The 22,167-nt window shown below is 33.2% G+C and overlaps 1 protein-coding gene across 1 annotated transcript in view; it reads right to left on the bottom strand.

Annotated features, from left to right (window-relative positions):
- Positions 1–22,167, bottom strand: part of Tax1bp1 (Tax1 binding protein 1) — a 79,295-nt gene that overhangs the window by 19,395 nt on the left and 37,733 nt on the right. The window contains exons 5-12 of the mRNA XM_010628280.3: positions 20,694–20,852; positions 16,155–16,303; positions 15,983–16,073; positions 13,807–13,992; positions 6,795–7,019; positions 6,110–6,256; positions 4,922–5,054; positions 3,365–3,468 (exon numbers count right to left, since the gene is read on the bottom strand). Of these exons, the coding sequence (XP_010626582.1) occupies positions 3,365–3,468; positions 4,922–5,054; positions 6,110–6,256; positions 6,795–7,019; positions 13,807–13,992; positions 15,983–16,073; positions 16,155–16,303; positions 20,694–20,852 (1,194 nt within the window). The remainder of the gene's footprint in view (positions 1–3,364; positions 3,469–4,921; positions 5,055–6,109; positions 6,257–6,794; positions 7,020–13,806; positions 13,993–15,982; positions 16,074–16,154; positions 16,304–20,693; positions 20,853–22,167) is intronic.

Raw genomic sequence — 22,167 nt, 5'->3', positions numbered from 1 at the left:
TGCAAATAGCATAAAAAAAGCTCAACATTAAGTTATTACAGACACATAAAATTAAAGCACAGTGACATTATCATTACATTTTCATTAGATTGGCTATGTAAAAAAGGTACAACAGTACTATGCAAAATAACTTACTAAACATTCACTTACCATACATACTCACTTTACTCCTGGATATTTACCCAAGAGAAAACAAAAGGCTGTATGTTCACACAAGGCTTATATACAAATATTCATAGTAACTTTATTTTTAACAACCAAAACCAAGCCCAAATAGTTATTCACTGATGAATATATAAACAAATTAAGATATATCCATAAATATCATCAATATCATAAATATCAGCAATAAAATGATATGGATAATGCTCAAAATAAATATGCTGAAAGAAGACAGGAAAAAAAAAGTACATACTAGCCGGGGATTTAGCTCAGTGGTTCCGCCGCCTGCCTTATAAGCACAAGGACCTGAGTTCAATCCCCGGTACCAAAAAAAAAGTACATACTAAAATGACTTTATTTTATAAAATTGTATAAAAGGCAGGCTAAGCAATAGTGGCAGAAAGCAGGTTAATGATTTCCTGGAGAGAGAGACAGAAGGAGAGACAAGCTGCAAATGAACACACAAAAAGAAACATAAAAAAACTGGAGAATGATGGAAATGTTGGGTGTCTTAACACTGTGGTGCTAGTTTCTGGAATACGAAACTGAAAACTGATCAAGTGGCACACACCAAATACGTGCAATTTATTGGAGTCAATCAACTAAAAATTGAAACTTTCCATCAATTGAAAGCTGATCAATTAAAATTGATCAAGTGGCACACATCAAATCGGTACAATTTTTTGGATTCCAGGTGTACTTCAATAAAGTTGTTGGGCCAGGAATTTAGCTCAGTGGTTCTGCTGCCAGCCTCACAAGCACAAGGACCAGAGTTTATTCCCAATACCAAAAAAAAAAAAAAAAAATTTTTTTTAAAAAAAAAAAAAAATGCTGGGCGTAGTGGCACACACGTGTAATCCCAGCACTTGGGAGGCTGAGGCAGGAGGATTGCTGTGAGTTTGAGACCAGCCAGGGCTACATAGTGAGTTCTAGGTCAGTCTCCACTACATAGTAAGACCCTGTCTCAAAAAACCAAAAAGAAAGAAAGAGAGAGAAGGAGGGAGGCAGGGAGGCAGGGAGGCAGGGAGGCAGGCAGACAGGCAGGCAGGAAGTAAGTTAGTTGTTAAAAAAAAAAAATGCACTAAGCTCAAAGGAATATTATTCTTTAGTATTATTAGTATATTTTTTAAAATATTCATTTACAATTGTTTCATCCTTAATGAAATATAGTTTAAACCCTTATAAATAGTTACAGTTATCCATTACTAAAAGAGTTGTGTTCTGAAAAATGTGTCATCAGGGATTTTGTCATTGTGTAAGTTTCATCCATATTGAAGATTTGTTCTGGAAATAATTTTCCTCCACAATCAGCTTTATCTCTAGTTTCCAAAATTTCTTTAGCTATCCTCACATAAGCACTTGCAGAAATCACCACTCACTTTCACGTTATACAATGAATGATTCACCTAGTTAACAGTAAATTCAACTTTATAGCTGCGTTCAGCCTTTTTCTTGAAACATTGCAATCTTTTTGCTTTCACAATAATCTGGTATCATGGTGCTGAATAGGATATGTTTCTGTGTCTGGCCTTCAAGTCAGCAGAAGTTTCTTAGGCTGGGGTAATGCTCAGTGGTAAAGCATTCACCTCACATGCACCAAGGGCATGGTTTGATCCCCAGCACCACAAAATTAGAAAGAAGGGGGAGAAGAGAAAATAAGGAGAAAGAGGAAAGAAAAGAAGACGAAGAGGAGGAGGAGAAAAGAGAGGCAGAGGAGACAGAAGAGGAACCGGAAGAATAAGGAGTGGTTTCTCCAATTTGATATACACCCTTTAATGAATTTTGCTAGTCTCATTGCTTTCAATAAAACATATCCTTTAGTAGCTTCTGTCACTTTGTTCTTTTCTCAAGATCACAGTTATGGTGGAATGGGATGCGTCTTATCAGTGAATAATATGATTACTGATTTTTTTAGTTGCATAATCTAATTACTTTTATTTATGTCAAGTTATGGCCTCTAGCAAGCAATGTGAGCAGTGGATTCTGTACACTGAGAGCCATGACAAAATAAACAACATGAAATTAAAACAATCATGGGATAATATAATGCAATCAAGAGATGCCATAAACACCAAAGATGTGAGGCTGGTGCCAGCATAACAGCATACATTTCTACTGTAAAGTGATTTTATTTTTTTTAAAGTAAGAAGAAGGACTATACTCTAAAATGATAGTATAACTAGAATAACGAATAAATAAACCAGTAACAGTCATTTATTTCAAATATTATGTATTGCCAGGGATTTAGTTCAGTGGTGCCACAGCCTGCCTTGCAAGCTCAAAGTCCCGAGTTTGATCCCCAGTACAAAAAAAATAAAATAAAATAAAATAAATATTATGTACTGTACATAACTGAAGGTACTATACTTTTATACAACTGGCAGTGCAACTTTTACACCAGCCTCACCACAAATATATATTATGCTATACGAATATATGTTCCAATCAGCCCTTAAACAAAAGAATTCTCTTAGAAAAAAAAAGGATTAGTTTGATTAGGTCTTATTATGTTTAAGCAACTAACATTTTTAAATCACATTAATAACGTTGAGCTTATCTGTAAACGTCACTCTGACTTCATTCTTTAGTTCAGAATACATAAACTGAAAAAACAGTCACATAAACAAACACAAGACACTTTTCCTCTCTACTCCAAAACACATACAAATGAGAATTTTTCCTTAAAATAGGCCAACAGTGAATACTACTAAGAAAGTTGCCAAAGTGGAAGTTGGAGTGATGATGTTAAAAATAATCAAAATAATACCATAAGAATCGATTCATTCAGTTAACATTCCTTTTTTCTATTGTGCAATATGACATTAAGCTATAAGATATCCAACTTTATTAGGTAATTGTAAAAGAACATTTCTCTTTATTATAAAGTTCAAATATTTTCTATGTATCTTTATAGGAAGAAGACAGATAATTTCCAACTTCAATTAATTGCTCATTATGTAAACAAAGATAGTACTTGAACAGAAAATACTGATTTTAGGATAACGATTTTACACAGATCTCTATGAGAAGGGACATAAAACACCACCTCACACATAAAACACGTCCCAAAAGCAAAAGTGAAAGTACCAGTAAATGGGAATAGAAAAGAAACTTCAAGATAGAAACTAATAAAAGTAATAAAGATAAGCTAAGCCATTTATATCTGATAAATGTGTATTTCACTGAAAAGGAGCTAACTTACCTGTAAGAGCTGTTTGCATTTATTATATTTTTCAGTTTTGTCAGCAATTTCTTTGGTCATTTCACAGACTTGACTCTTCGTTAGCACGTCAAAATTTGTCTCTGCTATAAGGCAGAAAATAAGATTGTTAAAAAGTATTTCTTCCCTTTATTTTCTTGTTCAGAAAAACTCCATAATTAGTACATTGTGAAATAAAAAAAGCAAAATACTGCGGGAATCATTTACTCATATCCTATATAAACAAAGGAGAATATATAAACTATGTGAGAATTTTTAAATGTCAGTTTCATCCAGAACCAAGCTCGTATTTAATACAAAAGGATTTTTTTTGTTACATAATTTGCTAAAAAATGGTTCCAAAATGGCACAAAACTTGTTCTTCTTATACAACAGAATAGACAAGATAAGAAAGCTATTCTCCTGAAAATTATCTTAAATCATTCTTCCAGTCCTTCATTACCATTTACTAAATCTTTATTAAGTAAAAATTCAAATATTACATTAGGTACAGGTTGAGTACTACTAATCCTAAAATCTGAAATTCAAAATGCTCTGAAATCTGAGACTTTTTCAGCATGACATGGCATGCAACAGAGTTTCAAATTTTGAAGTATTTCAGATTTTGGATTTTCACAGTAAGGAATAATAAACCAATAAAACCTACACAAATATTCCAAAACCCAAAACACTTACATTCCCAAGCACTTCTGATACTCAACCTAAAACAAGACTCACAGAAATGGAAGACTGGATCCTGTCCTGGGGGGAATGAAACTAATTAAATATTTAATATGCTAGGATATTTGTATTATGAAAAATGTTTAAATGTCAATCACCCAAAGCATTAAACAATTTTCTCTTGTTCTGACTCTCATTATTGTCAAATCTCTGATGTACATAAAAGTGAAAAAGAAGTCATGATAGGCAAAAACAGAATTAATTCAAATTTTCATATTAATCATGTGTGCACTGTTTGTTCTATAATAAATGGATCAATAAAAATTTAACTCAATAACCAACAAGTACACTAGTGAGTGCAGTATCCTAATGACCTATGCAGCCAAACAAAATATAAAAACAAAACACAAGAGCTAGAAAAACCTACAAGATAGGTGATATTTCTTCCCCTCCAGAATTATAAAATTAAATGACTACAGATAAATGCTTCAAAATTCTAGATTCAGAGGAATATAAAGTAAAATGCAATTTTTGGTAAAAAGAATTTTTCCGTTTCAAGATAAAAGTGGCCCATATCTTGAAATGGAAAACTCTGAAGCATTTATCTGGAGTCATTTAATTTTATATGGACACCAAGTCATTTTTAAAATTTGCAAATATTCTCATAAATATCAATACAAATTTGCACTCATATTTTATACACTCACTACATATGTAACTTCACTTTACATTTACATCTTTATTTTCCCCTTTGCCTTACCTGCCTCACTGAAGGATCTTTACAAGCATTTAGAAATTCTTAACCCATGGGAGAAGGCAGTATAAATCAATGTAAGTAATTTTCAAGGCAGGACACCCTAACATCTAAAAGATGTTTACCTGCAGAAGGTATTGGTGGCTTTATATCAATAGCAGAAGCAGAAGCAGAAGCAGATGACTCTATGTTTATTGAAGCATCATTCACTTTCTGTTGATTCCCAACTTTCTTTGTGCAGACACTATTATTATTGGCCTACTCAAAATATTAACAACAGATTGTTAAATGAGTCTACGGGTCATATTTTCTTCCTTCAGTAAATATGGAAAATAATCATAAAAAGAAATTCTGAAAGTTCTAGCTACTGTCTTAAAAGCCAACAAAGACTAAAGTTATATATATCATTCTCCTAATTGATCTAAGTCTGGCAAAAAGAAAAATAACTTAAGCTTTTTGGTGTGAAATCAGAAAAACTATAGTCTTTCATAGAAATGTCACAAATTTTCTACTACAAAATCAAAGTGTGTTCAAAAGCACACAAATCAAAATCTATACATGTGAGTCATATTTAAATTGAAATATTCATGCTTTTACCACATGCCTTCCTTGCTCTTTTGTCTCCTTTCAGATTTCAAAAAGTAAGACCAGGAAAATAGTATCTGTATCAAGTAGCACGCAGTATAAAAACAACTATGGTCCCACTTGCATTTCCAGATTTCAAATATGTTTCTTCTATAGTTCAAAGATTCTTTCATATGGCAAGCCTTATATTTAAGTACAATTTAAGGACCCATATTAATACACATACACCCCTCAAAAACCTTTTCTCTTTGCCTTTTTACCAATCATCCCCCCTACTCTCAAATGAAATATCAAAGAATTACCTAACATTTTTAACTCTTCCTAATCTGGTGGGTATGGGCCAGATAGAATAACTCACCAATGACAACTGAGAAAGCAATGACATGTAAAACCCTAGGGATGGATCTATGGTGAATACCAATGAGAAAAGGCATCTTTGTCACAATGAAATTTAATGTGTATTGAGTGCAACTGACAAAGCTATTCATCAAGAACTTAGAAATGGTCTAAAAAGAGCTGCTTCTTCTTGCTGCTGACCTTGCTTCCTTTGTAGGTTTCTCCAGTAAATAAAACTCCAGATTTAAAAAAGAAAACTTTTCATTCTAATATCAAGTCAATTACTTGAAATCAAGAATAATTATATTCAACAGGATGACATTAAGCAGATAATAAATCTTATTTGAAAACAAAAATGTTAACAAAGGAAATGTGAACTTGAAGATTCTTACTGATTGCTCTGTAAGTTTGTTTACTTGTTTTTGGAGCCTCTGGCATTCTTTAAATTTTTCTTTATAATGATCTGCAGCCATCTGAAGACGGAGTTTCAGATCTTCAATTTCTCTTCTAAGTTCATGTTCCACTGTATCAGTCTTTTTCTAAGAGAAAACAAACACATCCACTAAGACAGATAAAAATTTGTTATCTCCTAATATAATAATATATCTTAATTTCAGTTTTTTCTAGCTTTTAATTTTTATTAGTTTTGGGGTTTGGGCCACAAAGGTATAGTAACTCCCCTATTAAATCCAGCTTTCTATTCTTAGACTAAGGTTCATTTAAAGAACTAGAGAAAGATCATCTCCCTCCTGAGGAGCAATAATCACTCTCTTAAACAACCATAGTACTCTTATATAACTCATAGCAAGAAGTTCCAAACCAAGCAACATATACTTGACATCAAAAATATTTAATAAAGCAGCTTGTCATTAACCGATTAGAAATTATGCTTACAGAAGTTTTTCTTAATACTTACACTAATTTCAAACCAAGAAGTTACAATGACCAAATACTGAATGGAATTTTTAAATTTTCTCATCAGAAATCTGACTTGACTTAATTTTAATGTAATTTACTCTTTTGTTAGCTTATGGTGGTTTTTGGACCAACAAAGAAATTCAAAATTAACTTGCTTACCTGATCTTTTTTCACAGCAGTTAGTTTAAGTTCTGCCAGTGCATCAGCTAACTGCTTTTTCACTTTCTCATTTTCCACACGCACAGTATGTAAATCTGCCATTGTTTTATCTCGCACATTCACAGCATCACTAAGTTCTTTAGCCAAAAAGGCAACTTCTTGACGAGTTGCCTGAACTTGTTCCTCTGCTTTACGAAGTTGCTCTTTTAACAAGAATGTATCTTCCTGAAGAAAAGCAGATATATAAATTAAACCAAGTAAAAAAAGCATAAACAATTTTTACACATATTTCAACAGATCCAAATTTTTAAATTAAACACAGTATTACATCTCTACTCATAACTTACAGGAAGTACATGTCTATAAAAAACTGAAGATGTGACTTTGTTTGGAATTCCCCATATAACTACTCTCTACTGGGTACTACTGCGATTACTTCATACATGAGGAAACTGAAGGACAGAATGGAACTCAGGTGACGAACCCAGTGCTTAAAGTCCTGGCTAAGATTCAAATGAAAGCTCCTAAGACTCAAATGTTCCCTAGAATCTCTCTAGTTGGAACCACTGACCTTTGTTTTTTATGATTATAATAAAAACAGCATCATTATTTTTTGTTACTGGGGATAGAACTCAGGTTCTTGAGCTTGCAAGGCAGGCAGCAGAAGCACTGAGCTAAATTCCCGGCCCCTCAAAAATTTCTTTGTAACACCACAAATGCTGATTAAAAGATGTTTCTTATTTTTTAATCTAAGAAACACAGTAATGAAATATTTAGCCTATCATGAAAACATAGAATAGATTTAAAACTTAGTTTTAAAGCAAAATATTGTTATATAGATAGTAAAGATGAGGTACTGGGAAAATAAAATTGGCAACTCTTGGGCCAGGGATTTAGCTCAGTGGTTCTGCCGCCTGCCTCGCAAGTGCAAGGACCCGCGTTCAATCCTCGGTACCAAAAAAAAAAAAAAAATTGGCAACTCTTAATAAACCTAAAACTACCATTAAAAAGTTAAAATTGTTGACCGGCGTGGTGGCACACGCATGTAATCCCAGCACTCAGGAGGCTGAGGCAAGAGCATCGCTGTATATTACTCAGCCATAAACAACAAGAAGATAGATTCATTCATAGGAAAATGGATACATATTGAAGATATATTCCTAAGTGAAATAAATAAGGCACACATGTGTAAATACCGAATAGTTTCTCTGGTGTGAATAATCTGCAATAATACAGAAGATCCTAATAAGATTACTGACATTGAGAAATGGGAAGAAAGGAGCTAAAGGTATAGGGAAGGTGGGATGGGTAGGGGAAGGGTAATAAGGGAAAAGAAAAAAATGTGAGATAATGAAAAGATGGAAATAAAGTGTTTGTAGATGGGGAGGGGAGGAAGGGGTGAAGGGAGGGCAGGGACAAGGGGAAAAAATGAGAAGCTCTAATATGAGTTAGATATTATGGACACAATTAATGTAATGTATTCCGAGTTTCCTATTTTTATCTCTGTACTTAAAAACAATGCAAAGTAAGAAAAAAATGCAATCCAAGGTTGGTTTTTAAAAAGAAGAAAAATTGTAAATGATTGTGTGATGTTGGGGTAGATAAAAATCTTTGTAGGCATAACACTAATAGTTCTAACTAAACAAATACTGTCAACTTTTATGTCAAAAGAGAGACAAAAGGGCCAGGGATGTAGCTCAGTGGCATTGTGCCTGCCTCGCAAGGGCATGATCCTGAGTTCAACCTCTGGTACCAAAAAAAGGGAGGGGAGACAAAAAGAGAAAAAATATTTAAAATATATACAAAAAAGGTATAGTACTATCTGATATAAGCAACTTTTCCAATCAATATAAATAGAAAAAATGCCCACACCAAAAAAAGTGAAAATACGAACATGAAAAGTTTTAAAGGAAATAACTATAATGCATATCAATGCAACTCATCAACAATCAGAAGTTACAACAAACACCATAAACATTCTTTCAAACTGACGTAAGTTAAAAAACTGTCCCATCAATACTTAAGTGGATCTACAGAAACTGGCACTCACAATTAGACTTATCTACACTGTAACGGGTATAACCTTTCTCAGCAAACTTTTTCAACACTCAATACCTTAAAAGTTCTCTTGAATTTTGATCTAGCACATTTGTCTTCATAAGTATCTAAAACAATTACAAAAGGGTATGAATATAGATAGGTTTAGATTTAAAGAAAGATTTGGTAAAATATAAAAATAATGAAAAATTAAGAAACTAAAACGTGCAGTAAGATGAAAATGTCTAAATAAATTATGACATACTACCTCCACATAATGAAAGTTTATACAGCCATTACAAATTGCAGGATATCTCATACACTATTGCTAGGAATAAAAATAAATACAACATCTTTTGGGGCCAGGGATTTAGCACAGTGGTTCTGCCACATGCTTTGCTAGCAGAAGGTCCTAAGTTCGATCCTTGGCACCCAAAAAAGAATACAGTGTCTTTTGAAAGGCAATTCAAAAATAACTATCAAAATGTACTCATTGACCTAGCAATTCCACTTTAAGGAATTTATTCCACAGATTTAGACATGTGCCTAGATACCTACATAAAGATGTTTATTACAGCATACTCATAAGAACTAAAGATAGGGCTGGGGATGTAGTTCAGCAATGCCACACCTGCCTGGCAATTACAAGGTCCTGAGTTTGATTTGGGGAGGGGGAGGCATAACACAGGACCTAAAGATAGTAAACAACTAAGAACAATTTTACATTACACAGCTGTTAAATAAAAACAAGAAATAATATGTTTGCAAGGACAAAGTCCCGAATTCGATCCCCAGTACCCCCCCAAAAAAAGAAATATTATGTAGCTGTTATCATGAATAACAAAGACGTATATATGTATTCATCATACAAGATATCCAGACACTATAAGATTTTTTTTTAAACTAGCTTTGGAACAGTACATATTATATATTATCATTTGAGTTAAAATATAAATATGGTGCATTCACTGAAGGTTTGCAGAAAAATAAAATTGTACAGCATTTTATTTAGGAAAGGAGAACCTTTTATTGTATACCTTCATGTACTGTTTATTTATAATCATGATCTCACATAGCTTTTGTAATCTAAAATGTTTTGGCAATTAGTATTTTCCCTAGGAACTTCCATAATTACGTTTTTTTCTTACAGAAATCTTGCTTAAATAGCAAAATGATACAGATATTTTAACATCTTACTAAATAACAAATAATCAAATACACTTCTCACACTTGTATTTGCAATTTGCTCAATTAAAAGAACAATTTGGGGCTTAATCATTATTTCTAAATGTCATTCACTTCTAACATTTCAGGTTTTATACTATGTCTGAGTATATTTCATAGTAAATGTTGAAAGCAACCTAATACTCATCCATGAAAGATATGGAATAAATGTAGGTAAATCTGCATAATGAAATACTATGCAGCCATTGAAAAAAATTACTATCTCTATAAAATGACATGAATGACAATTTATATTGTCCAGTGAAAAGAGGGAAGGTACAAGAGTACAGATAGTATGCTATTTTTTTTTTTTTGGTACCAGATATGGCACTGTGCCACTGAGTTAAATTCCCAGCCCTGCTTTTTTTTTTTTTTAAAGAAAGAGGAGGCTAAAGAAACACCTGCCTGCTGCACATATGCATATAAAAGTTTATTTTTCAAAAAAAGAGACATGGGGAAGATAAACTAAAAAGTAATGAAAATGTTTCCCTAAAGGAATAGGTATGGAAAAAAGGAAAAATAGGGAAGAAACTGTGAGTAAATTTTTTTTTTTTTTTCTTTGACACAGGGTCTCACTATGTAGTTGAGACTGACCTGGAACTCACTATGTAGCCTAGGCTGGTCTCGAACTCACTGTGATCCTCCTGCCTCAGTCTCCCGAGTGCTGGGATTACAGGCGTGCACTACCATGCCTGGCCTGTGAGTAAATTTTTTTTTTTTTTTCTTTGACACAGGGTCTCACTATGTAGTTGAGACTGACCTGGAACTCACTATGTAGCCTAGGCTGGTCTCGAACTCACTGTGATCCTCCTGCCTCAGTCTCCCGAGTGCTGGGATTACAGGCGTGCACCACCATGCCTGGCCTGTGAGTAAATTTTTAAAATCATTTTGACTTCTGAAAAATAAAACTGCTAATACATTAAAAAAATAGAATTAAATCAAAAAAGGGAAAAGCACCACTGCCTGCCTTGCAAGCGCAAGGTCCCGAGTTTGATTCTTGGGCCTCAAAAAAAAAAGAAAGAAAAGAAAAGCAAATCTTTTACTGCATTACAAATTTATAAATACATAAAAAAATTAATTCAAATTACTTATGAACACGGTGCTCCATACACCCTTAGAGAATTACACTGAAAGAAAAAAAGTTAAAAAAAAAAACCTTAATTTTTTTTTAGTAGACTTATTGTTGGAATAACATTAACATAGAAATTCTGATACTGTTGGTGTATATAACTAAACAGAACACATGAACTATGTTTTGAAAACAAAAAGTCCTCACAATGGGAGAAAAATATAAATACAGAATAGAGAAAAGTGAAGTACTGTAAGACACTGACTGACTAGATGTGAGTTGGAGATATCAATATAAAGATTTAAAAAATTACTGGAAATGCACAGAATGCCCCTTTACAGTAGCAACAAGATCCAGTTCTTGGTTTCAAATTTCCAATTCCTGGGCTGGCGATATAGCTCAGTGGTAGTAGAGTGCTTGCCTAGCATGTGCATGACCTAGAATTCAATATCCAACCAAAAGCAAAAAAAATTCATTCACTACCAGAAGAGTCAGGATTCCTTGAAGAAATGGTAATAACATTTCTAAGACAAAATATACAACTGTGCCATAAAGCAAGTATTCAAAGCACTATAGAGACTGAGACTGACTCTAGAATGTATGACTGATTCATGGTGTGGCTAGGCCCAAGAGCACTCGGATTAAGTATATGAGTGTTACCCACCCTAAGTAGTATAAATATAATAAAAGGGGCAGAAACGCCCTCTTAAAGTCTCTTGCTTTGGCTGTCTTGTCATAAACTGTTGCCACTCTGCCATTTTGCCTTGGAGCCACTGAGACCTGTAAAAACTGTAAGCCAAAAAAAACCTTTCCCTCCTTAAATTTCGGTGTTGGGTATTTTGTCTCAGCAATGAGAAAAAAGTAACTAACACAGAAACGTAACAAAAGCAGGATTACAAAGGATCCTCTGGTTAAATCTGAGTGTGAAAAAGAACAATCGTGATATATACAATAAAACACTGAACAAAAAGGAATACATACATCCATGGTGATGTTTTTAAAGAGGGAGACAGGGAACAATACGAACCTCATTATAAAATATCAACTAATAAGTATAAAAGTAATGATAGAAATTAAATCACTACTATGCAACCTTTAGTATAACAGCTAATCAAAGTGAGGATTATCAAAGGATAATAAAACCACCAGGTATGTCTGTTGAGAACTGTATAACTGCATGATCTCCAAGCACTATCCTACAAATTGCTTAATAAACACAAAAAGAGAAAAGAAAGGTATCTCTATAACAAGCAGACATTAACTTTAAACAAATTACCACAAGTTAACATCATCAGGAATGGAATGACATCACATGACTTTTGATATGAGCTGCAATCAACCACATCTTTCCTTGCCAAACATGTTTGACCTAAGTCCAGCCATGATGAAATAATAGACAAAATCCAGATTATGGAACACTGTTTCAGACGAGCCTTGTATCTTCAAAAATATATGCCAGGCTCGGGAGATGGCTCAGTATTATAGCACCTGCCAAACATGTGAGGCCCTGGGTTCAGTCCTCAGCATGAAAAATATGAGATGTGATTTTAAAAAATACAGGGACTGTCAAGTGTTATTTTAAAAAACATATTGCAATGAAAGACACACTAATATTAATTCCTTTCAAATGATCCCTCATCACTTCAAACACACCTGTCTCATCATTCTTGACACTTTTGAAGCAGTTCTAGAAGTCTTCTTTTTTGAGTGTCTTTAGGCCCATCATTGTGAGTGCCTCAATATCCTGAATCAATTCACAACATTTACTGTTCATGGTCATTTTAACTTTGGAAAGAGCCAGAGATCACATGGTACCAGATTCGGTGAATAAGGTGGATGGGGACATGCCATAATGTTTTTTTTAATAAGCCTGCCTTTCTGTTGGAAGGCCCTCAGTGTGAAATTCACTGTATTTTTATCATATCTTATAAAGCCCCTCAAGAATGTGTGCTTCCAGAACTGCTTTAGAAAGTGGCAAGATTAATGGGATAAGTGTGTTTAATATGAGAGGAAGTATTTTGAGGGAGATTAATGGCAATGTGTCTTTTAATGTAATAATCTTTAAAAATTTAGATAAATTTTTATTAGCCTCTATATGTGCCATAAAAATATAAAAATATTTCAGATTAAAACAGACTAAAAATATAACAATCAAATTAATATTTACTCTCTGACTACCACCGAATCAAAAAAATTTTGTTACACTAAAATATTTTGAATTGGAAAACAGAATAGGTATTCAAGAGAATCAATGAATTAATATTATCTTAATCATTATTAAAAGTTTTGGAAATGATAATAGCATGATGGTTATACTAAAGAATGTACTTTTTAGCCAGGAATTTAGGTCAGTGGCACCGCACCTGCCTACAAGCACAAGGTCCTGAGTTAGATCCCTAGTACCACAAAAAACAGAATGTACTTTTTCATGCTATATTATTAAGGGTGCATTACCACAAGTACTGTTACTAACTTTCAAACAGGGTAAAAAAAAATCATAAATGGGAAAGATAAAATAGCAAAATACTTCAGAGTACATAGTTATTTGTTGTTCTTTCAACTTCTCTGATTCTAAACTTTTTCAAAATAAATGGGTAGGAGAATTAAAAATAAAAACAATCACTGCACACATTTAACAAAGATTTTTTTAAAACTTCAAATACATATTACAAAAGTACTTACTTTATTTGAGGCTGTAAGCAGGAAAGCCCTCTGCATGTTTTCCTTCTCAGCCAAGCACAACTGAAGTCTGCCAACCTCTTCTTTGAAATGAACAATCATGTTTTCTTTGTTTCCATCTAAATTTTTTAAAGTCTGGACCTCTGACACAAGTTTAGTATTTTCTATTTCTGTATTCTTCAAATGTACCTGTAACAGTGTTTGAAAATGTCAAGAATATTCCTTCTAGATCCATGACCTAAATTGAATTACTCAAAATTTAAAATATTATATTATATATCTCTAATTCAAAAATGATCAATAGAGGGACTAAAATTCAGGAGACCCAAATTCTGCCAAATGACTACCTAAGCATATAGGAGAAGAGAGCTTTGCTAAGCCCTCCCCAACCACACACACAACTTCTAAGTAATTTTCCTGATCTCGTAAAACTGCTCCTCTGATTTAATGTAAATGTCATTTAAAATGTAGAGTGGACATGTAGTACATTTTAAAAGATAAAATATCTTTTAAAATGTAAGTGGATCCAATTGTTCTTTTGGGGAAACATGTTATGGGCATATCCAGATATGAAGGCATTTCCAAATTCTGGAAAACTAGAAAGGGTACACTAAAAAACATTATCTGAAGCAATTCAATCTTTTGCTTTTAACAGTGCTGTCATTTACTTCCCATGTGTCTAAAAACATACTTTTATGTTAATTAACCCAACACTCCTGATTTTCCCCTGAATCCTAGCTGCTGCTGATTTGCTCATGACAGATATACAAATCAAATTCAACAACTGGAATTATAAAGAATATAAATACCCAGTGTCCACTAACAAAGGTATCTTACTTTGGTTAAGAGCACTAGAGAGATATGAATTACTCCTGACACTGGGTATTGAACCTAGGTCCCTCACACTAAGGCTACATTCCAAGCCCTTCTTATTTCCTAGTTTTAGACAAGGTCTTGCTAAGTCCATGAGTTACTCAAACTGGGCTTGAACTTGCCATCTTCCTGCCTTGGCCTTCCACCACCATGTCCAGCTTACACCTCATTCGTTTTTTTTTTGGTACCGGGGATTGAACTCAGGTCCTTGTGCTTGCAAGGCAGCCCACCAAACCACTGAGCTAAATCCCCAGCCCCTACACCTCATTCTTTAAATGTACAGGAAACTGTGAGGCTAATTCCCATTCACAATGGTAGCCTATAACTGCTGCTTCTCCGAAAGTGTCAGCAATCAATGTCTTTCCAGCATCAGTATAAAACTCCCTAAGTTTTATATCGTCAGCTCATGAAAGTGCAAAATGAAACTGACAACTCAGAATGTTCTTTATGTTCCTCATCTGGAACTTCCTTAGGGAAATATTTATTAGCTACTTCAGAAAATTTAGTCTCTGGGCTGAGCTTGGTACACCCCTGCAATCCCAACACTCAGGAGGCTGAAGCAGGAGGACAGCTCTGAGTTCAAGGCTACACAGTGAGTTCAAGGCCAGCTTGAACTACACAGTAAGACCCTATCTCAAAAAAAAAAAAAAAAAAAATTAGTCTCAATTTGCACCCACAGCATGATTGACCCTTAAGCTAACTATATTGTAGGAATGCTTAAAAAAAGAAACTTCAAAAGGCAAAGATTCATTTAGCAGTAAGGATGCTTCTGTAAAATGACAATCTATGAAGGTTTTTCTAAAAGCTGAACTCTAAAACAAGATCATCACTGAAATAAACTAATGCTCTCCCTAGGTAAATATGTCCTTAAAAGGTAAAAATATTTGGTTATGTAAATTCTAATAAACAAGTATCTTGCTATCACTAAACTACTGTGACTTACAGTACCTAAGTGTCTAAACTGCCAGCAACTTAACTTCCTAAAAACTAACTTTTAAGGCAATACACACTGCGACTGTGAATTCCTCTGAGCTCCCCCCTCCCTGGGGTTGCTCATGCTCAGGGAAGTTAACTGCATGTTGTGAAGACATGCAAGTAGCCCATGGAGAGGTCTTGTACAGAAAACTGTAAAATCATCATGAAAGCAAACCTCCAGGCCAAGCACCCTCCCCAGCATGCTCACCATGTAACAGACCAGGAGCCACAAACCACACCTAGGCTACTCCCAAACTCCTGACTCACTACTCTAATGGAGTAATCTTTACAAAGCAAAATGTAACTAATAGAAATGAAAAGAATATATTACCTTATAAAGTTCCTTCTCATCCTTTTCAGTTTTCAACTGACACTCAAGCTGTTCTCTTTCATATTCTGCCTTTCTGAGTTTGTCCTTTAAACTGAGTCAAGATGCAATAATGTTAATATAAACCAAAAAACTTTATTAAAACAATGAAGTTTTTAAAGCAATATAAATATACCTGTCTAGTTCAGTTTCTTTTTCAATTGCTTTATGAGTCACTGACACAATATCTTCCTCAAGCTGGAGAGCTTTAGATGTAGCATCACTGTATCGCTTTTTAAATTCTTCATTTTCCACTTTTAAATTTTGTGATACTTCAGTAAGACCCTTGGAAACAACAAGGTATGTGAAAAACAATCAGTAAAGCAACTTTGTATCTTTGTATCTTCTGCAAACTTCTACATTTTTATTTTCCAGTGGTACTGGGGACTGAACACAGAGAGCACTGAGTAACATCTCAATCCACTTTTTTTTTCAGACAAGGTGTCACACGTATTCATACCATCAGTTCACACAATTAAGTAACTAAGTAAGTTGCACATGCTGGCCTCAAAATTGAAATGCTTCTGTTTACCCCTCTTGACTAGCTGGAATTATAGGCCTGCACCACCACACCAGGCTTTGTAGTGTTACAACTTTAATCCTACATTTGTCCCTTCAAAATCTGTAAGCCAAGACTATAAACTAAACTGAAAATTGTTAGCATTTACTTACATTTTATATACTACACTACTAATATATATATTTCCCTCTCCCACAAACTTTTCATGCACCATGTCATTGATTTTACTAACTTCTCCCAGTTAGTTGGCAGGAAACAAAATGAGATAAAAAATTTAAAACTTAAGTCACTTTTGCTTTTCGTGTCTTATTTTTCAGTGTTACTCAGTAAGAAATCCAATGCTATGTGACACTCTATTAAGGTTAACACCTACTTCTAGTATACATCACTAAGTGCTATCAAAGCACTAAAATACATGCTGAAAGAGATGCTCGTAATCTTTTGCCAGTGTGCCCTGGAAGCATAAACAAATACTTAAAGATAATACAATACATATAAAATAAACCAAATGTCTACTTAAAATAAAATGTTCTGCTCTAACAGATAATTTAAAAACTTTAAAAAATGTTTTTTCCCTGTACAGGGGATTCAACCCAGAGTACTCTGCAATGAACCCCATGTCAAATCCCTTCTTTTTTATTTAGAGACAGGTCTCCCTAAGTTCCCAGATTGGCTTATACTTGAGATTTTTCTGCCTCAAGCTCCCATCTGGGATTGCAGCTGTGCACCACCAGGCCCAGCCTCAAAACTTTTTTTTTTTTTTTAATCACATGTGTTTGAACAAGACACTGGTGAGAATTACACCAAGCTCTTCTCTAAGTCTCTGTAATAATGCCTCTTCCACATGGTTTATTAAGATTCACGTTTAATAATGAGGTGCTATTATTTAAAACTATATGTGAAAAGAATTGAAAATTAGGTCAAAATATCTAATAAACAAATTTTTAGTTGCACGATACTCTGAGGTATTTCCAACATCTCATTCACAAACTACTAAATTCAAGGAATATTCCATTTGTACTGGGACAGATGCTGGCTGTCTACCAAATTACAACCTTCTTTTGACCATATAAATACGCAAGGCTGCCTAATTATATAGTACTGCATTTCTCAGCTTTTCATGTACTGAATTTTAGTCATCTAAATTCTCATCAGTGGAATATAAGCCAAGTAATACATATTACTTCCACATCCATAACTCAGATTATTAAACACGCATCGTCTAAGACCTCTTCCCCCTTTCAACCTACTGGAACCAGGATATAACAGTGAACATGTTTCTATTGTAAAGACATAAATTCTTTAAGAGTATAAGTGGTGTAAGTGGAATGATTATGAAAAGAGGTTGGGCCCCTAAATAATCATGAAAAACAACAAATATGCCACAGAGACTTTAATCACTCACTACAAAGATTTTTTTTCCTTAAAAAAAAGCTTTTGTTTTATATTGCTGTTTTTTCTTCACTTTAATTCACTATTAATCCTGATTAGTATTTAAATCAACTTTATTTTGATATAGTATCATTGAGAAAAAATTAAATGTGCTATGTAATGTTTAAAATATATAGCATTGATATACTAAAAAACTATTTTAAATTACTTCAATATCTGACTCATGAACAGAAAATGCAGCAACTAAAAATAAATCAAAAGGTTAAAAATTTAGAAGCTAGTCACAAGGACCTGAATTCAATCCCCGGTACCAAAAAAAAAAAAAAAAAAATTAGAAGCTAGAGAAAACATCACAGCATATTGAAACAACCAACTCAAAGAACAAAAAAGAGAATCTCAAATATAAGTAAGCAAAAGTTACTCAGGAACACAGCACTAATCCATATGAAAACATGGATGAACCTCAAAAATCATTACACTAAGTAAAAAAAGGCCAGACATACAAGGCCTCATTTTTATGATCTCATTTATATGAAATGTCTGGAAAAGGCAAATATAAAGAGACAGAAATCATATTAGTAGTTGCCTAGTGCAGAAGGCAGGGGTGTTGGGGAGTAACTGCTTATGGGCTCAAGTTTTCTTCTTGGGATGATGAAAATGTCCTTAAATTAGGTCGTGTTACTGGTGGTACAACTATAAATATACTAAAAATCACCCAATTATATACCTTATTTTGAGGGGGGCAATGGCAGGGATCAAATGCAGAGATTTGCACATGCTGGGAAATGCTCTACCACTGAGATATATCCCCAACCCATTTTATACTTTTTTTAATTAAGATAATTGAAGTTAATACAGATTATGGCTTTTGGATGCTTGCCTTCCTTTATAACTGTGAGTAATCTTGGGTATTATCTTACAGAAGTAATCTGTACCCAATTAAAATCAATATGAAAAAAAGTTCACATTTGTTAATGTTAACAAAGTACTATATATAAAATATAAGCAGACTACTCAAAGGTATGATTATGGAAGAACTATTGTTAGGATGATTTCCCATAACAAATACGTGCTATGACTTATTTTTATTTATCAGCCTTTTTAAGAGAGGGGAAGAAAATTCCATATTTAGTGTTAGATAAGGAATGAAGGTAAAAATTATCCTAATAGTTATTATTTATATCTATACTATACATGAATAATAGCACATATAACAGAAAGTGTATAATTTATCATTTCTCAATTTATAAATATGTAATTTTGGTTTTAATCTGTGAAATCCTAGCTTGTTCCTTCAAATAGCCATTTATATAAAGGAACCTTAAAAACATACATAATTGAAATCAATCTGTCTCGACAATCTTATCAGTCAATTCTTTCAATTTATAACATATGTTTTAATTATTATAGTTTAGTGTTACTAGTTTCCTTTTGCATGGCATTTTATAATAAAAAAACTAATAAAAGATGAAGAATTTTATTTCAATATAAAATTTTAGCATTTGTCAAGTGTTGAAAGGGCAATAAGCTAATCATACTATTTTATAAAGTAATGACAATAAATTAATTTATTTTTTATGAAGAATCTGAAAATCTCTACTGATTGTAGTTTTAGTAAAGTGTCCAATACAAAATTTTAAATGAAATTATTGATGATTACATCACATAACAGTCTTCCAGACATTCAAGTCTATATATTCAGGATCTCAAAAAGAACATTTCTAGGGGCTGGGGATTTGCCTTTCAAGCACAAGTTCAGGAGTTCAATCTCCTGTTCCAAAAAAAAAAAAAAAAAAAATAGACGGGGTCTCCCTATGTAGACCAGGCTAGCCTCAAACTCATAGCAGATTCTCCTGCCTCAGCCTCTCAAACAGGTTTATTGGGCAGCAAGAACAACTCAGATACTTTCAAACTAGTCTTGGTTTGATGGATTATAAAATCCATGATATTTCTTGGCATTTGTTTTAAATCTGTTCTGTGGTATAAATGATAAATTCTGAAAAGCAATCAATATAGTAGTCCTAGAAATGTTTTTTCTTGTGAAAATATTAAACAAAAATTGACTGAGTACTGTTTTATTCTTTTTGGCTTCTACTTAAATTTATTTGTATCTCTAATGAAGTCACGCTGTTTTCTAAATGTACTTTTTTTTTTTTTTTTTCTGAAGAAATAATGTCAATTCCAACTGGGGAGGCAGCTCAGTGACATCAAGCCTGCCTGGCCAAGTGTAAGTCCCTGAGTTCAATACCCAGTACTATTAAAAAAAAAAAAAAAAAAAAAAAAAGAAAGAAAAAAAAAGAAATACTGTCAATTCAAATTAGGTGTTAGGATTATTTATAGCATTTCTCATAAGAAGAATTTCAAAATTTTGTCTAATACTACATCTTACTTCACTGAATTCTGCTTTTTCAGGAACTTAAATTTCTTTATCTTCCTCCATTTAGTATTTACTGATTCATACATCTCCAACATCTCTCCCACACCCCCAAAAATATATCAAGTAGTCCATAATTAGATGTAAAACATCTGGAAATAGTTGTCCAGGACTAATCTCATCAGGCCTGGTACCAAAAGCCTAAAAGTATTTTAATCATCTTAAAACATAAAAGAAAACATAGCTGAAGGTTAACAGGAACTGATATATTGCATAAAGTCTCTTCAAATACTTGGTTTTTACTCACTTTAATTGGTTCAGCTCTTGGAAGATGTGGCGTTCAGGCAACAAGCTAAGAACTCCTATCAGTTACATAGGACACAACTAACCTTTTGCTCTGTTTGTAGGTGTTCACATCTTTCTTTCTCATGGTTAAGTTCTCTTTCCATTCTTCCAACTTGATCTCGAAGTTGCACTGTTTCTTTTTCCAGAACAGAAACTACCTTTAACAATTCTTCTTTTTCTTTCATAGTTTTCTCAATTTTCAACTGTAAAACAAAAATTCCAAGTAAATTGTTTCTTTTATTTATTTATTTTTTGGTACTGGGGACCGAACTTGGGACCCTGCACTTGCGAACCAGGCAGCGGAACCACTGAACTAAATCCCCAGCCCAGTAAATTGTTTCTTAATCCTAAAATATTTCTACAAATTTAGTTTTCCATCTCAAAAAAATAGTGAAAAGTCATAGAAGTAATTTTTACTTTCAACCTACTTTGTATCAATCAGCCAAGTAATATGAATCATAAATCTGAACTTTATTTTGTTAGGGCAAAAGAGAAAGTACTAAAACAAGGAATAAAATGAATGAATTTTTTTTGATCCTGTTCTTTCCCTCAATTCCCCTTCCCTCCCTGTGTACAAAAGCTTTGTTTCCATCTTTTCCATTTCATTTTTTTTCTTGTCCTTTCTTTTCTCCATCCCTCCTCCCTGTTCCCCATCCCATTTGAACACTTTCTTCCCTTCCCCAATACCCATTATACATCAAAATGAATGAAATTTATGAAAATAAGGTATATTAAATTCTTTCAGTGAATTCATTGTTGGGATTTTTTTATCTAGACTTATCAAATACATCAGGAAGAAAATGAGTACTTCTTGAATGCAAACCTATGGGCAATCTGAATAGCCAACCTATGGGATTACTATTAAAGGTTTGGTTCTTCAAATAATTTGCCAAGGAACATCCAGTTTCTATATATATAAAATGGTTTCTATTGGGCTACATTAAAAATGGAAATTTTATGGCAAAATTCAGATTATAACATACATTAAAAGTATAAGTAGTTCTTAATGAAAATACTAGTTACTTGTTTCAGGAAAATCCAAACTTCCAATACTGCAAAAAAATTACTAAATTAAAGATACCTAAAATAGCAGTAAATAAAATGGTTACTATTTCTCTTACAGCAAGAAGTCTTTGCTTCCAACCAAGGAATTATAGTGTCTCTGAGGGAAGACTTTGCAAAGGAGACATCATATATTAATCTGGTAAAATAAAGTGCTTTTCCCCAATTTAAGTTTTCCAATTTCACAGGATCAAAGAATCAAAGTGTTTAAACTCTAAAATAGCTTGAATAGCTAAAAACTTTTAGAATGACCCTTTTACTTCTACCAAGTGACTAAATCAAAATTCGAGGAGAAATACTCAACAGGGAAAAGTATATTTAATCATTGAACTTTTTTTACCTATTTTTAAAGTGACTTATGATAGATTACAACAAATAGCATGCAATAAAGTCAACAGAAAATTAGAGTCAAGTATGTGAACCAAAAAGGTTAATAGTATTATTAATTTACTACTA

Source organism: Fukomys damarensis, unplaced genomic scaffold, assembly GCF_012274545.1.
Source record: "Fukomys damarensis isolate Sample0158 unplaced genomic scaffold, DMR_v1.0_HiC HiC_scaffold_4, whole genome shotgun sequence".
Classification (NCBI taxonomy): domain Eukaryota; kingdom Metazoa; phylum Chordata; class Mammalia; order Rodentia; family Bathyergidae; genus Fukomys; species Fukomys damarensis.
The sequence above is the reverse complement of the archived record's forward strand: the minus strand, read 5'-3'. Positions and strand labels throughout refer to the sequence as shown.